General features: G+C 44.8%; 1 protein-coding gene across 1 annotated transcript in view; it reads right to left on the reverse strand.

Moving 5' to 3' along the window:
* Positions 1-14,735, reverse strand: part of LOC311360410 (collagen alpha-1(XI) chain-like) — an 84,659-nt gene extending 69,924 nt beyond the window's left edge. The window contains exons 1-4 of the mRNA XM_084480483.1: positions 14,608-14,735; positions 7,615-7,779; positions 5,329-5,542; positions 4,171-4,333 (exon numbers count right to left, since the gene is read on the reverse strand). Of these exons, the coding sequence (XP_084336609.1) occupies positions 4,171-4,333; positions 5,329-5,542; positions 7,615-7,779; positions 14,608-14,722 (657 nt within the window). The 5' untranslated portion in view covers positions 14,723-14,735. The remainder of the gene's footprint in view (positions 1-4,170; positions 4,334-5,328; positions 5,543-7,614; positions 7,780-14,607) is intronic.
* Between the last annotated feature and the right edge of the window lie 1,635 nt (positions 14,736-16,370).

Genomic DNA, 16,370 nt, shown 5'->3' on the forward strand with positions numbered 1-16,370 from the left:
GAAGAGGCCTCCTTTCGTCCCCTGTGATTTAACTGCAGCGATTGCTCTTTGCAGTGTTTGGTGTATGGGGGCTGTGTGGTTGTCATTGCTTTCTGGTGGTATTTCCGGGGGCGGTATGTGAGTATAATTGAGTTTAGTAATTGAAGTAGTAGTGAGTGAGGGACAAATTAACCTGCTATCGGTGAGAGGCTTGAGGTGATGCAAGACCCCGCAGAGGCGCTGCAGGAGGAAGTAGGAAAAGTGAATGTCTTTTAGAAGCCCTGGGGGGGGGGGCATGTGAGGGGTCTGCACCTCTTCTCAGTGTTGTAGGGGAAGGGGGCCATGGTCACGGTAACACAATGCTTTACAAGCATACAAGCATATATGCTAAGTATTACAAGCCTCCATTTAAGTGTGCCTGTAGTGGAGTGCCCCCCCCATCCCCGCCCAAGAGTTTGAGTGAGAGAAAGAGGTGGGAGAATTTTAATGTCTGGTAAAGTCAACATAGATTCGAGCTATCGGGAAAGCGTGGGAATAACGCAAGTGAGTTGTCATTTTATACTCGAAATGCCTCATGGTACACCGATTACAATTACAATGTGTTGATTGTGAAATCAACACACAAATTCATTCACACGTGTGTTTTCCAAACTAGCATAGGGTGTCCCACATGTTTTACTTTTTTAAAACAATATTTATTCACAACAAGGGAAGAGTATGAGGGAGTGGGGAATTGGAAAGTTCACACACACACACACACACACACACACACACACACACACACACACACACACACACACACACAGATTTTATTTTTCCACTCGCAGCCCCTTACTCCCATTTGCTTTCACCTCCAACACCTGCTTGTGAGCGCGACGGCAGTAAAGGTAACCGTATGTTGACAGCTGGGGATGGTTGGTGGTGACGGGGCTCCCAGCCGGCCTCGGCCTCACTGAGTCCCGGGATTAGGACTCGCCACAGGACCAAAAGGCTCTGGCTTTACTTCTGAAGGGCCTCATGGTCAACAACCCAACAACAAACATATGGTGTGCTTAACTTCCCTTCAGCGTTGCTTAGTGCAGGGGAACAGATGTGCCAAACCGCATTTTCCTACAAATCTATTTGAGATAGGGCAGAGTTTGATTAATTGGTCAAACAAATGGCCTTGGAGGTTTTTCTGCAGTTGCACTAGAAGAAGGGATTGTATCCTAAATGGCTGTTTTTGTTCGACTAGTGGTTTGATCACATTTGATACAAATATCGTTGTACATACAGGACAAGGATAATTAACCGTGATTAATGATCATCAGGAACATAAAAGGCGTTCATCCAAATTAGCCACTTGAGAGCTCAAACCTAATGATCGACTTGTTTGAAACGCATTCCCTGGCCTAATGTCTGGCTAATATTTCTTCCTGTACACTGGCAAGCTATTCAACATTGTCCTAAATGAAAACAAAGGATGGCATGCTTTCAAACTTTTGTCTGAGCATCTGTCCGCTGGTGATCACAAAAAACACATCAGCGGATCTGCCGAGCACATGTTTGTCGTGCGTGTGGTTATTGACATGTGTACGGGCTGGTAGTCAACAGGGACTGTACACAGTGTGGCTCTGCAGCAGCCAGCAGCAGCACCTCCAAAGCTGATGGAGGGGGAGAGGCGGCCATGCCTCGTTCCACATAGTTTGCTGCCTATTCGATACAATAAAACCACATGAACAAATGGATTATATAATGGGACTGAGCCCGGGTCCTGCACACTCATAACACTAATAATACTACAAAGAATAAAGGAAAGACAGAAAATCCCTTCATTCCACCCCTTTTCCAACGGTAGGTTGTGTGCAGACTAATAGCTTTAAATGTGTTCTTGATTATTAGACGCTGAGGATTTATCGGAGATAAATACAGGCCTATTCAGACCTGTTATTTGGGAAGCGCTCTTATAATCATCTCGATTGTCCCTTCCCCTCGGAACGTGCACCGCCGTCTCACTATCATGACCAGCCATTTGCCAGAGCGCTGCAAAGCTTCTAAGGTATACTGATTGTTTGCAAATGCAGACGTTGAATGCATGCCAAGGTATAATGCTAATCCCTTAAACATGACCTGCATAGAGGAAAAAAGAAAAAGACTGGATTCTTTCCCCTCCCCCTCTCCACAACTCAATTCATCTTTTCGTAAGGGAAGTTACAAAGACAGGCTTTTGGAGTCTGAGGGCTTTTTGAACGAAGCCATTAGTGTGCAGTTTGCTAGAAAATCGCAACCAACAAACCCAAGGCAATTAAGCTCAAAGTGGGAATAATTACAGCTTAAGAAAGAGCACCACAGTTTTACACATGGGCCACCACCACGGCAGCTCTGCTATTGGCTATTACGCTGATTAGAGGAGCCATCCAATGTGTGAACAATCCTGCCACCCTCGATAAACAAAAAAAAGTTTGTTTTTTTCTATTTCTCCCAACACAGAAAAACTAAAATTTTCAGTTGAATATACTTATATAAAAAATGTAATAAAACATTCTTTAGCAAATGGGCTTTCTTTAAAGATCCTTTCTATTTTTCCCTTATTCAATTACCTTCTTTAAGTGTGTGGCATGTATCTAAAAAAGGAATAAAGTGCTTTGCTTCATCTTGTAGCTAAGCCAAGAGCTACTTCTCCTTAAAACATTCCCTCATTTACCACCATTAGATCTAATCGTTGGCGTGACTCCTATTTATAACATAATGTTTGACCCACAGGGTTCAGATTTGGCAGAACTTAGCAGCCGCTTTGCGTCAAAGCTAGCAAACTGGTCTATTGTCTTCATATTCAGATTATTAAAAAGGTCAACACTACCTAAGTAACAGGAAATCCCAAATATTCATATTCAAAATATCACTCTATATCCTGTGTTGAAATTTGATGAAATGCTTCTAAAATAACATAAAAGTACATTTTCCCATCCAGTATGCTGTGTAAGTGTCGTAGTTATTTCTTCCTTACTTATACAAACATAAGGATCTGTTAATAAATTCCATTCGAATTGTCCCTACGTCAAGTCAACATTTTCCACTGCGATTTGCCACGGAACATTTCCACATACTTTGGAGGTCACTGTGAAAACAAAGCTAGAGTTATAGTTGTGCACCGTCGAAAAGCATTCATTAACAAATTAAATAAATTAAAACTAAAAGCAAGGTGCATGAGAGGTCTCTGTGAGTGCATTCCGATGTTCAATGTCAATGGTTGCCTTTTTGACGGCCTCCTCTGGGGAGGATCTGCAATATGCTTCCAATCTCATCCACATGAAAACAAACAAAATAATCAGCTGAGACACTTGGGCTCAGAACCACCTCATCAGCTCTTGTATTACACACACTTGTGCAAACAATGGAAAACAGCCATTAAGAGCCTTTATGTGGGTCGGGTGTGCATTGGAATAATAAGCCTTGTTGAAAACTCCATGCACATTAGCACAGAGATACAGTACATATACATAATTGGCTCATTTCTGAGCCAATCGGAAACACACATGTGTTTCATCATACATTTGTTGTTTGTGTGAAGTTTAGTTTAAAGGTGCGCAGTGTGCAGGCTTTAGTGGTATCTAGCAGTGAAGTTGCAGACTGAATGTCTCCCCCCACCTCCCTTTCCAACCACGTAGGAGAGGCTCCGGGGGGCCTGTACTGGCCTGAAGCTGCCAGAAGGTTCTTCCAAATCCGTACAATAGAATAGTTTAGCCAGGTATCAAGTGATTACGTTCCTTGATAGATTCATAAATTGTTTTTATTTATTTAGTCTGGAAAACGACAGGTCATAGCTTAAAAGAAAGATAGCAACTGTGATAATTCATATTCTAAATGTGACCTCTCTAGAGGGGTTTTGTCCGTTCTGGCCAACTGTCAAAACATGGCGATGCAACATAATGGACTCTGTAGTAGAGGACTCGCTCCCTATGTAGCTATAAAGGGATTGTTCTAAGGTAATGATAACACAATGATTCTTATTTTCTTGGGATAACACACAAATAAAAAACTACTTATGATATTGAATACCATCTCAGAAAAGTCTGTTCCGCTAGATTCCACTAAAAGATTTGGTTAGGCTCTTCAGGGATAAAAAGCTTTGTGCTGACATATGGGCACACCAAAATACAGAAGTCTTGGAACCCAACAAATGGAAGCAAAAATACAATATGGGCGCCTTACCTCAAAGACCTCCTCGTCCAGAATCCTGGTGCCGAACACGGTGATGCCCTCTGTGTTGATGACAGCCTGGTCGCCTCTGGCCAGCGGCCTGGTCACCTTCTTCTTACAGTCCACAAAGACGGTGACAGTCTTCTTCTCAACACTGATGGCCACGCGGTGCCATCTGGACAAGGAGGGAGGACATCAGTCCCATCAGTCAGAAGTTTGTGGAAAGTCCATGATTTAGTTTTATGTTTTTCATTCGAAATCCTTCCGATATATTTATAATACGATATTCTTTTTTCTGTTGGAATTAACATAAAATAACAATCTCATCAAGACACGTCTGCTTTGTATTTCTTCAAGGGGCACCAGATTGCCTCACAAAGAGTTTTGTATTCCTTGTATAAGCAGTCTCAGGGATTTATGAATATTCAGCCAATTGTCTAATCCTTGTTATTGTCAACAATGTACTTCAATAAATAAAGAAATAGGGGGAAGGAGAGGGGGGGAAAATCCAGTTTTACTCATTTATTGATTTGACATTCCTGTCCAATTTGCTCCATACGCCGTTTGTTTGCCCGAACACATGACAATGATAATAATAATAATAATAATAAGTCATCAGTGGCTTGTGTCAATGCTATCATAAACTATACAGATGAAGTATGTGTTTGTAGTAGAGAATAGTGCAGAAATGGTTCGTTTCTTTTGGCGTGTGGTGCTCGTAAATGATAAATGGGAAAAGCATGTTGCGCAAGAAAAAGCGGCCGTAAAAATACCATACATTGTTTCATACAAACTCGCTGAACTTTCTCTTGTCTAGACAACCAGGCGTACAGGTGTATAGCATTGGTCCACTAAAACCTTGCAAATTACACTTTGAAATTGTAACTGCTCTGATAAGGGTTTTGAATTGGTTTCTGTAAACACACTTTTGTGGTCCTTTTATAAACAAGGACCAGGTGTCACAGAGAGCAGCCAAAGAGGAACAGACCCTGCATTACCTCTCAACCATGGGATCGAGAAAACCCTTCTTTGCCCACCAGACACATTTACCTTCCCTCCCTATCTCACCAGCCACCAGTGCCTCACCGGCACATCATCAACATCATCTTCAACCTCATCCTAATCCTCCTCCTCCTCATTGTCATCATCATCGTCATCCTCATCACTTACTTCCCGTCGGCCAGGTTCACCGATCGGAACAGGGGGTACTCCTCAGGGGCGGGCTTGCCGTTCTGGTCCTCGTACAGGAAGACGGGGGCACGGCCCACCTCCACGCCCAGCTGCTGGATGCCCTGCTGGTTGTACACGGACAGCAGGAAGGACTGCAGGCCCACCTTGGGTTTCACCGTGAACAGGATGGAGAAGTCCTCTGGGAAGACTCCTCCTTGGGATCAGAGAGAGAGAGAGAGAGAGAGAGAGAGAGAGAGAGAGAGAGAGAGAGAGAGAGAGAGAGAGAGAGAGAGAGAGAGAGAGAGAGAGAGAGAGAGAGAGGGAGGTATGTTTTGGTTAAGAGTCTGACATGATCAATGTAGTTTAAATGGGGCTACCCCCTCTTCCCCCTCCAGGGGAATCTACTGCCGTAGTTAGTTTTTTCTTTAAGAATTTATGGAGATAAGAGGGGATACCCTTTTCCCTTGTTGAGGTTTTTCCAGCTGAGTTGTCTTTAAAGGTTGAAGGGTGGGATTAGGTTTCCAAAATCGGCCTTCGGCAGGCAACTTTGGAGAATCTAAAAATTGTTATGTATTTTACTGAGTGAATAGGGACGCAAAACATGAAATGAAAGTGTTGCCTGCCTCAGGTACTGGTCGCATACATCTAAATAAAGTTAATTCCGGGAGCAATTTCATTCTAAGGATCTAATTGAAAAATAACATTAACACTTAAACGGTTGCATTTCACATAAAACCTTTGAGTCTAGACAATTGGACTGGGTTTATTATTATTGGAGTTTTCCCAAGGACTCTAGAGTTTGTTCCTGAAGCCACAATAATTAGGCCAATAAATGCTTAAAAAGTGTAGTCCTTTAGAATAGCTGTTAGCCCACTGCAAGTGAAGAAAGGCAGGCAGTGGAGGCAGTGGATGATCGAGTAACAGCTGTATTATCCAAGCTGAGAACATTCTGACACCTTTTGATTCCTCCATCGCGGCCAACGCTCCAGTCGTCTCGCTCCATCACTCTCATTTAGGAATTTCCATCAAAAAGGTTTGCAGACTATTCTTTGCAGGCCAAGAAACACAATAACCTAATTGCAAAATATTGCAGCACACTAGTTTGTGGCCCGTATATGTTTTTCAATTTCCAATTCGGCCAAACTGAAGGAGGCCCAGCATAAAATTAACAAGAGAGATTTTGTTTTTATTTTTATTTGGTTTTCCCAATAAACGTGTGCAACCTTGTTTATCTTGTAAGGTCCCAGCTCGTCAACTTGTGGCTCCTTAAATAGTAGTCAGGTATTAGAGAAGGCCTATTAACAAGACTCCAGCGGATATGGGTTTTTATAGTGCTTCATTGTATTAGTCTTACTTTGTATTGTGCTTTTCAGTGCAACCCACACTCCAGCCTGGCCACAGAAGCACATGGAATGGATTGTAAAAAGCGACCCAAAAAAACCTGCTGACGACTGTCAACAAACTGTTCTTACAACCGTAACTAACGACCAGACTCCTGGGCTTCCCTTAACGTTTGCTGTTTCCTCATATCTCATAGCTTGCTTAGAATTTGGTGTGCGGTGTAGCACAACTGTTAATAGAAAGACAGTAGCTCCCGTGATGGAAACGTTTATCCAAGAGCACTTTCTTGTTTGTCTGATTGGAGTCCATCCTAGAGAAACAAACGACTGGCTAATGTCTGGTAGGCTCTCTCAGCCGCGCAACAGCGTGTGTAAGGCAGACAATGTGCCATCGCAGAATGCGAGGTGAAGGCAGACTGCATGTGCTGCATGTGCGTTCAATATTGAAACCCAGCTGGGTTTACCCTTGTGGGCCAGACACAACATACCGCAGGAAAATATCCGCCCTCCAAGTAAGGGACATCTTCTTGACAAGGTCCGTCCATCAAACATCATAATTAATAGTCTAGTAACCATTTCCCTTGTAATTGGTAGCAGCCCATGTGGAAATAACAAACAAACCTAATTGAACATTATATATCCAAATTCCAGATTTTTACAAAATTGGGAGGGGAATGAGAGTGGATTTGTTTGCTTGAAGTAACACCACATGTCAATGATGATTTATTCTCAATGCTAATCCATGGAGATTTAGGGACTTTACCCATTATCATACCTGTGGTTGGGTCCATTTTAAAGCATTTTTAAAGTTTCCTTTTCTGTGCAATGCATGCACATTTAACACAGACAGACGGGCAGACAGACAGACAGACAGACAGACAGACAGACAGACAGACAGACAGATGCAGGCAGACAGACACCCAACACCCTGGGGTGCTCAGGTTACCTGGGAAGAGCTGTCTGGTGGGAGCGCTGATCTGGGCGGTCTTCCCAACTCTGAAGGCCACATCGGGTTTGGATCCCCTCCGGACCGTGCAGAAGCCTGGAGCTTTGCGGACTCCTTCCGGGGAGCTGTGGAAGTCTAGAACCTTGAGAACATCCACTGGCTGGGCTGTGGAAGTACAAAGAGAACAAGGGTTCATTGTTGGACAGGACAGCGGACGGGCACAGAGAATACGGTTCGACATTCAGGAGAACACTTCTGTTTCTGGCTAATACTTTTAAAATATATTTTAACAGCACATTCATCATAGCCGTTGCAACGTAAGCAACGCTTATGTAAAGCTACTTTATAGGACATATTTTTGCCTAAAGCAGTTCGTTAAATACCTCGGTGGACCTGTAATAGACTTTTCTTGCCTCTCCCGAGCCCTCTCAGATTTTTAATTTGCAGTTGCACTTGCGGCCACGGGGGCACTTAAAAAAAAAAAAATCAGTTTAGGTGGAAAAAAATGAATGCAACATTCAACCGCCCCTTTAATGCAAGGTACTCCTAGGCTGTGTTTATTCCTGGGGTACTGAGGGCTTAATGGCCAACGGTTATTTAAACTGTGCTTCTGCTGCTGCTGCATCAGTCAGTACCGCCACATTGAAAGGAAAAAACCTTTCACATTCAACAGAATGTGGCCAGTTGACCGTGCGTCCACATTCACACCCAATGGCCCTCGCCCTTTCGTTCTGCATGGTCGGCTACGTCCCTCAATTCAACCCTCGGGGACTTTTTCGTTTTATGAGTGAATCCAGCAGTGGAGCAGTAAAAGTGTGTAAGGAAACCATTTGGTGGCCATAAGTAGGCCCCCTGGTGAATTGCTCCTTCCACCAAGGGCCCAGCCAACCGGCCCAGCAGTCATAGAGTGATAAAAATGCTCGGCTGAAGCTAACCCTTCGGAGTGAAGGGAGTAACCGAGGGGAAGGTGGGGTGGTGGCGGGTAGGCGGTGGGAGTGTGGGAGGGGGATGTCTTTACAAGCTACTTAGCACTACCGAGCCACCCCCGCCCCCCTTTCTGTCAGTTAAACTGCAGCTCAGTGGGAGGGAAGTGTGTATGTATGTGTGTGTGTGTGTGTGTGTGTGTGTGTGTGTGTGTGTGTGTGTGTGTGTGTGTGTGTGTGTGTGTGTGTGTGTGTGTTAGTGTTTTCTGTCATTTCGACTTTTTACTAACTGTCTGTCTTTAACTAAATAAATTATGTTAAGGATTCTGCTGTCATGAAACACTGCAAGTTGTTTTTTTTTTGTGTGTGTGTGTGTGTGTGTGTGTGTGTGTGTGTGTGTGTGTGTGTAGTTCCCTCCGACCCTGTCTCTGCTATTTGGCCTGTCAGTCTCTCTGCCTCTCCCTCAGCCCTAGGCAGGCAGTGATTTACAGCCAATTAGGTGGGGTTTGAAAAAATGAAAAGGGCCCGACCATAAGAGGTCCTGTATATCCGGGCTGATTCATGGGCTGTCTGTTGGGAAGCATAAAGGGAATCTGTTTACTTTGTAAGCTCATGCAGTGTTTGTGATGGTGACAGTAAATATGTGTGCCCCCTCACAATGGCCCACACACACATGCATGCACACACCAGCACACACACACACACACACACACACACACACACACACACACACACACACACACACACACACACACACACACACACACACACACACACACCATGGCTACAGAGAGCTACGGGTTTAAATAATTTAAATCTCAATTAAATTAATTAAAGTATTTCATTGAGTAATTAAAGGAATAGAGTGCTATGTTAGCTATAGCAGTAGTATTATGTATTAAGTAGAGACAGATTTCTATACTGCGCAGCCAAAAGCTTTTGCTTGATACAAACATATGCTATTTCATAGATTATCGCAACACACATCAGATCTAAGATAAATCTAAGACGGCTGGATCCCAGATGACATGGATCTGAATCAATGTAGTTTGCAAAATGTCACAATTCCATTAGATGGATGAGCTTCGGCTGCTCTCACAGAACCCAGCCAGGCTGCTCTGACACTCACTGAACAGCGGACCTTTCCCGGTCTGCCTAGACACTATACCAGGACAGCACAGCACCGCCGTTCTCCGGGTGAGCTGAATGGGAGGGAACAGGATGTGTGTCTCTTCAAAGGCCCAGTAATAACAACAAACAAGCGTCTCACTGGTCGGCCCACAGGCCCACTGGGAAGATAATGCCTTCCAGAGGACAGAGGAAGATGTGCATTCTTTGCTGCGTCGTGACAATACAAAAGAATGAAGAAAGAAGAAGAGGAGGAGGAGGAGGATTTATGTGTTTGCTGTACCGGCGAATAGACGTGGGAAAATAAACTGGGGGGGTCTCGAATGCCAAGGACGCATTTCATGTGTGTGAGTGTGTGTTAGTTTGTGTGTGTATGTGTATGTGTTACACGCAACACGCAACACTTCACCGAAATGAGTGAGCATCAGTTTCTCGTCAAGGGATTCAAAGAGAATTAATGGTGATAAAAAACAAAGAGATGTTTGAAGACATTTAAGACCAATATGTGGTTATGTGGAGAGGGGGTTGAGGGGTGGATCTCTTTTTTCATGTGTGCTGCTTCTTAAGATATGAAGCAGGGTAAGGAAGTGCTGATTCACCCTCTCACTCTCTCTCTCTCTTTCATTCTCTCACTCCCTTCGTACTTCTCTCTCTATATATTCCTCTCTTTCTTTTGTTCTCTCTCTCTCTCTCTCTCTCTCTCTCTCTCTCTCTCTCTCTCTCTCTCTCTCTCTCTGGGTAGCCAGGTGGGGGTCAGATGGGTGGAGATAGAAGTGAACATGCTGAAGCCATTATGGCTCACACTGGCACCACTCCCTTTACCCCCGCATCCACTCCTCCCTGCCTCCACCCTCGCTTCCTCGGCTCAATTTAAACACAGGGGAGTGAACTGACAAGGTCTAGCCCCTCACTCCTCCCCCTTTAAATGAGAGGGTTGGGTGAATGTGTCTTTAGGAGGGGGGGGGGGGGGGGGGGGGGGGTCAACACATTGGGTGGTAAATCAAACGTCTCCCAGTGTGACTGCACTCAAGATGGCAGCTTAGGATCGTGACGCCGATGCAATCTGCTTCCTGACTGGATAGAGGCGGCACGGGCTGGTGGGGGCATTTATTTCCAAGATGGCCACACAGCCAGAGATTTTAACTATGTATGGCACACAGAGTGTCTTTGCTAAACAATGCACAAGAGTTTATTTTATGGTAGAATTGATTCCCCGTGTAACAATAAAAAGAAAATGGTTCATTTTAAATGACAGAGAAAATAATTTCAATTTCATGGATATGATCAAGGACATGGTTTGTTTGGTTCGTTTGGACCTGGTTGAAGGACTAGCTATTTCACTGTGGTGCACAATGGACGGACAACAACTGCTCCGCTCCGTACCCAAAGCCAACGTTTAACCCTCTTTTTAACCTCACACCGAATGGCTCATAAAGAGTAAAAGTAGTCTGTGTCTCTTCTGAACACTGTCCCAAGCACAGAGCTACTGGTTCACAAGCACACACACACACACACACACACACACACACACACACAGACACACACACACACACACACACACACACACACACACACACACACAAAGCCCAGCTGAACTAAAGGTCTCTTTGTGAGTTTCTGAATGCCTTTCTGCATTACTGCATACCTCAAGGCCTCATATATTCCAGATGTGCTGAATTGGCCAGGAACAACCCCTCCCCCCCCTCCCCCTCACGCAAACCCCGCCCTCCTCCTGCCCCTCCCCCTCCTCTTCTTCTTCTTCTTCTTCTTCTTCTCCTCCTCCTCCTCCTCCTCCCTACTCTCCAATCCCTCTCCCTATAGCCGCCCCCTCACAGGAAAGCTCCAAAGTCCACAACTCCACACCACCGCAGCCTCAATAACGCCCGACGGCCCCTGGATATGGCCCCTGGACACGGCCCCTGGATACAGCCCCTGGACACGGCCCCTGAATACAGCAAAGGAAATCTAAATCTATAGGAGGCCAGATCAAGGCGTCGGCTCATCCCAACTCCATCCTTCTGATCCCCTCCCTGTCCCACCTGCACCACCCCTGCCACCACCATACATTTACCACCACCATCACCCCCACCCCTCCGCCTCCACCACCGACCATCCCTCCACCACTACCGCCCCCCAAATCCCTCCACCGACCCTATCCCTCTATCCCCAACAGCACCCCGAACCCTTGACCTTCACCCCACCCCTATCCCTGTACCACCGCTATTTTTTCACCTCTACCACTACCCCCACCCCTACCACCCTCCCGTCTCGATCTACCTTGTCCTGCCACCACCTTTACTTCTCCATGTCTTCCACCACCCCCACCCTCCACCACCACCGTCCCTCCACCTCCGCCACCATCAGCTTTAGCAACCCCAGCAGCAGCGAGGAACACACCGTACTGTTTAGCAGTGCTGCCGGCCCAGAAGCTACTGGCGAGAGAGAGAGACAGAGGAGGAGCAGGGAGCAATGAGTCCAAAAGAAAGCAGTGTAGCAGGCTAACTGCTCAGGGTGTGTAGCGCAGCAGTAGCAGCAGCACCAGGCCCTGTCTTGGAGCTCGACTGACAATTTCACACATCATTCTGAGCGACACAGCAGCTTGCCAACTGCACTTGAGTAAAGTCTGTGATAAACTACCCGGCATGTTAAGACACTGACTGAGAGAGAGAGAGAGAGAGAGAGAGAGAGAGAGAGAGAGAGAGAGAGAGAGAGAGAGAGAGAGAGAGAGAGAGAGAGAGAGAGAGAGAGACACAGAGACACACAGAGAGACACAGAGAGAGAGAGACACAGAGAGAGAGACACAGAGAGAGAGAGACACGGAGAGAGAGAGAGACAGAGAGATAGACAGAGAGAGAGGAGCACTTTTTTTTTCCTCTTTCAGACAGGAAGGGTTTCACATGAACCCACTGACATGTGACACCTCTGCTAAAACCATTAGACAACTGACCAAAATATTTCTAGAATAAATTTCGCCTTAACATTTATTTTAGAAATATTTCAGTGTGAACAATGGTTGATTATAAAGCAATGCTGATAGGAGGAGGTTTGATCTTGGTTCATTATTTTGATGGTCAAAAGTATACTGTTATGGGGCACACCATCACTTCTGTCTAGGCTTTTGAGTTTGATGCATGCGGGTGGGGGGGGGGGGGGGGGGGTACAAATCTGTGACATGACTTCATGTCTCTGTGGCTTTGAACTGATATCTCCCTCTTTTTTCTCCCTCTCCAAGTCACTGCCATCGACTGACGGTTGGCAGCCCAAGTGGCAATTATAGTACATTGGAAGGGCTGTAAATGTTCGCTAGCACATCATGCAATTATGGTCACGTTTAAATATCAGACCGAGAGAGACCAACGCTGGCTGATTGGCAAACTGTGCCACTGTGGAATTTGAATTTAAACTTTTTTTGACTTCTTCTCCTTCACTCTCTCATTTTTAATATCGGATGCTCTCTACAATTAAACATTGGCGCACTGTTGGGGGTTGTTTCTTCTTTTTGGGCAGGGGGGGAGGGGGTGGGGTAAAGGGCTGAATGTCCAGGCAGAGTGCAATGCATCCTGGGAGGATAGTCACTGACGGCCACCGTTCATCCTCTTGATGCTCTTGTGAAAGATCATTTGGACAAACAAATAAAAGATCTAAGACCTTAAATTACCTTCCACTCTCACTGATATTGTTTTGTGATTGCATCCATCCCATAAGAATCAAGCCATGGAGTTAAAAAAAAAGAAGTTATAATAATAGTAATCCAAAACATACATTCATTGATATGTGATCATAGCTGCTGATGATGGTGGATGCATGACCTCAGGCACAAAAGAAAGCCATATATTCTTCAAAGAACGCTAGCAGCTAATGCAACCTACATATGTTCTTTTAAGTGGGGGGGAAAACTCCAGAAAGGTTTTTCCATCAACGCCCCTTCTTGGACTTAGTGGGAACCAGGATAGTGCGGAGAAACGGTGATTCTCCGCACAAGGCAACCTCCTGTACTTCAGTTACAGAATGGTGCCTGTATTGTTATGCTTTGGGGGTTTGTGTCTTGGATTCATCCGCAACTAGGCAGTGGTGAATCGGAGGTGGACGTTTCCCTCTGATGTGGCTCCGGGTGTCGTTGACTCGTTTAGTAGACCGACGGCCACATTCAACCGAGGAATAGGAAGATAGCGAGATCAAATTAGATTTGACGAGATGAATTAGAAATTAAAAAACGAACCCGCATCACTGATTCTTCTGTCAACTTCGGTCGAGAACTGTAAGCGTCTATACTTTCATCATACACATTGAAGATTCATAGTCACAAAATCGATGCGTAAAAGTGATGCGTAAAACCATCCTGGCTCTATTGCTGGGACACACGCTACTCTCCGAATTTGTAGGCCTATCGCCTGAAACGATTGCACTCACGTTTTTTCGTAATTTTCCATTACCTTTACAAATCGGCGGACAACGAGTGACAAGGAAAAGCTGAACAGGTTAAGTTGGCACTTCGCAGTTGTATACTATACCTACCTGGCACACATACGCGCACACTGGATCCAACCTGTAAGCTATGGCCATAATACGTTCGATTTTGCGACTAAAATCTCCTACATGGTTCTATACACTTAAATGCAATTCCTTTACTTGTTATAGGCTTTAATTTCAACGGCTAGGGTCGGTGCCGGGTGTAAATTAAACGTCAGTACAATTCTTTTTTGTTCGTTTTTGTTTCATGCTTTTCATTTTCTCAGATGTTTTTAAGTTTTTTTTTTTTTACCTAGATCTGATTCAAACATAAAATACGATCAACACATGTTAACAAACTAACAACGCGTCATTCAGCGTCACCATTCCACTATTATATTGAAAGTGAGCCTCCGGGGCGCTCAAGGATGCCCATCAGCGCAACACTGACGCGACGCGAACCATAAAGGCGCCGTTCTGCGTAACGTCTTACCTGCTCTGGCATCGTCAGCTTGCAGAACGACAATCAGTGTGACGAGAGTGGTTAATGAGCAATTCCAAAGCGACCGTTTCGTTTTCCACCTCGTAGACCATCTTTTCATCTCCATCGTGAGCGCTCCACTGACGGATAAAACACCTTTAAATTAAGTTTAGTCCGTTCCACAATCCACGAATCCCCCCCAAAAAATGTGTTTCTACTACAGAGCCATGTGTGGAAAAATTGTGTTGGATGCTTCTTAAAGCCAAAGTAGGCCCTTGTGATGCTCTGTCCCAAAACCCTGCAACCAGAATGAAGGTAAGCGTCTCCTTAAAAAAAAGAAAGGAAAGAAAAAAAAACTCCAGAGAGCGACTCCCAGAGTGTTGTGCGCGGACGGGAGGCTGGGCGAGCACGATCCTGAACCACGCGACCGGAGAGAGAGTGGAAAATCCTCTGTTCATCAAATTACTAGTCTGGAAAGTTGTCTCAAAGTACCGCCCCTTTTGCTCCGCGAGAGGTCCCTCACCGCAGCATCAGTCGAGCAGCAGCACCCACGTGCCTGCACCTCAATTGCAGGGACCGGTTGGTCAGTGCGCGCTTGCTTGGGCGTGCGCGTGCGTGCTTGCGTGTGCATGTGTGTATGAGTTAAACTGCAGTATAGGCTAGATGCCTCCTTACGTCCTCTTTTATTTCAGTGATAATAAGTGATCCACTGCAAACATTTCAGGGTAATTAATAAAGCGGGGAAAGGAAATCCCTAATTTTCTCAAATAGCTCTCTCCAAATAAGACCATTATCTGACTGAAGAATGGAGATGGAACAGCTTGATATGGGCCTGCCTGCTTCTAAAATAAAAGAGCATTAAGTGTTGGGGTGGAGTGGTAATTTTAGACATTTACAAAATGCCCAAAAATGAGAAAATAGTAGATTTTTTAGACGCCAACAAAGATCTGATATAGAGGCTTGAGTGTCCAAAAAGCGAAATCTTTTCCAGACTAAGTCAATTCAATTCTTGAGTGAGAGAGAGAGAGAGAGAGAGAGAGAAGAGAGAGAGAGAGAGAGAGAGAGAGAGAGAGAGAGAGAGAGAGAGAGAGAGAGAGAGAGAGAGAGAGAGAGAGAGAGAGAGAGACAACGTTCCCTCTTTGTTATTTTATTTTCATTTATTTTATTTTTGGCCCCCGAACCGCTCCATGGGCCTAAGAAACGTAAATGGTTAAAGATGATTGGAACAGAGAATGGAATCACAGGTGGTAGCCATAGAGTGTTTCCCCTGGCTCCGGTTCTCCCTCGTGTGACTGTGAAAGGCGTCTCTGACAGTGTAATGGCAGCGGCCATCACACAAACACGAACCACATTGTAGAAACACTGTCAGTGTTTACGTCTGACATCTGTTATCACACCACACTGATGCTCAACATACAGTATATATATCTATCTATATAGATAGATAGATGTATATAGATTTAGATTTCTGCAGTATATGTTCCACCCTGCAATGTTAACCATTATACCAATTATCACCAAGAATATACAAATTGTTAACGTTCAATTCAGTGCTTTTTCTCATGTGTAAAATTATGCTCAACAGCTTACATAACAGCTTATAGTCCTTACATTAGTGCACTTGGACACATCCATATACTGTATCAATGTGTACAAATTGTTATCCAAAAGCACATTAACCATAGTCGTCACAGAGAATGTTTGTTGCTCTGCTCCACAAAAATAAACACTTGATGATTTATTTGTACCTTTATTTGTTGTACAGTTCTGGCCAT

Source organism: Micromesistius poutassou (genome assembly GCF_964030765.1).
Source record: "Micromesistius poutassou genome assembly, chromosome: 16".
Taxonomy (NCBI): Eukaryota; Metazoa; Chordata; class Actinopteri; order Gadiformes; family Gadidae; genus Micromesistius; species Micromesistius poutassou.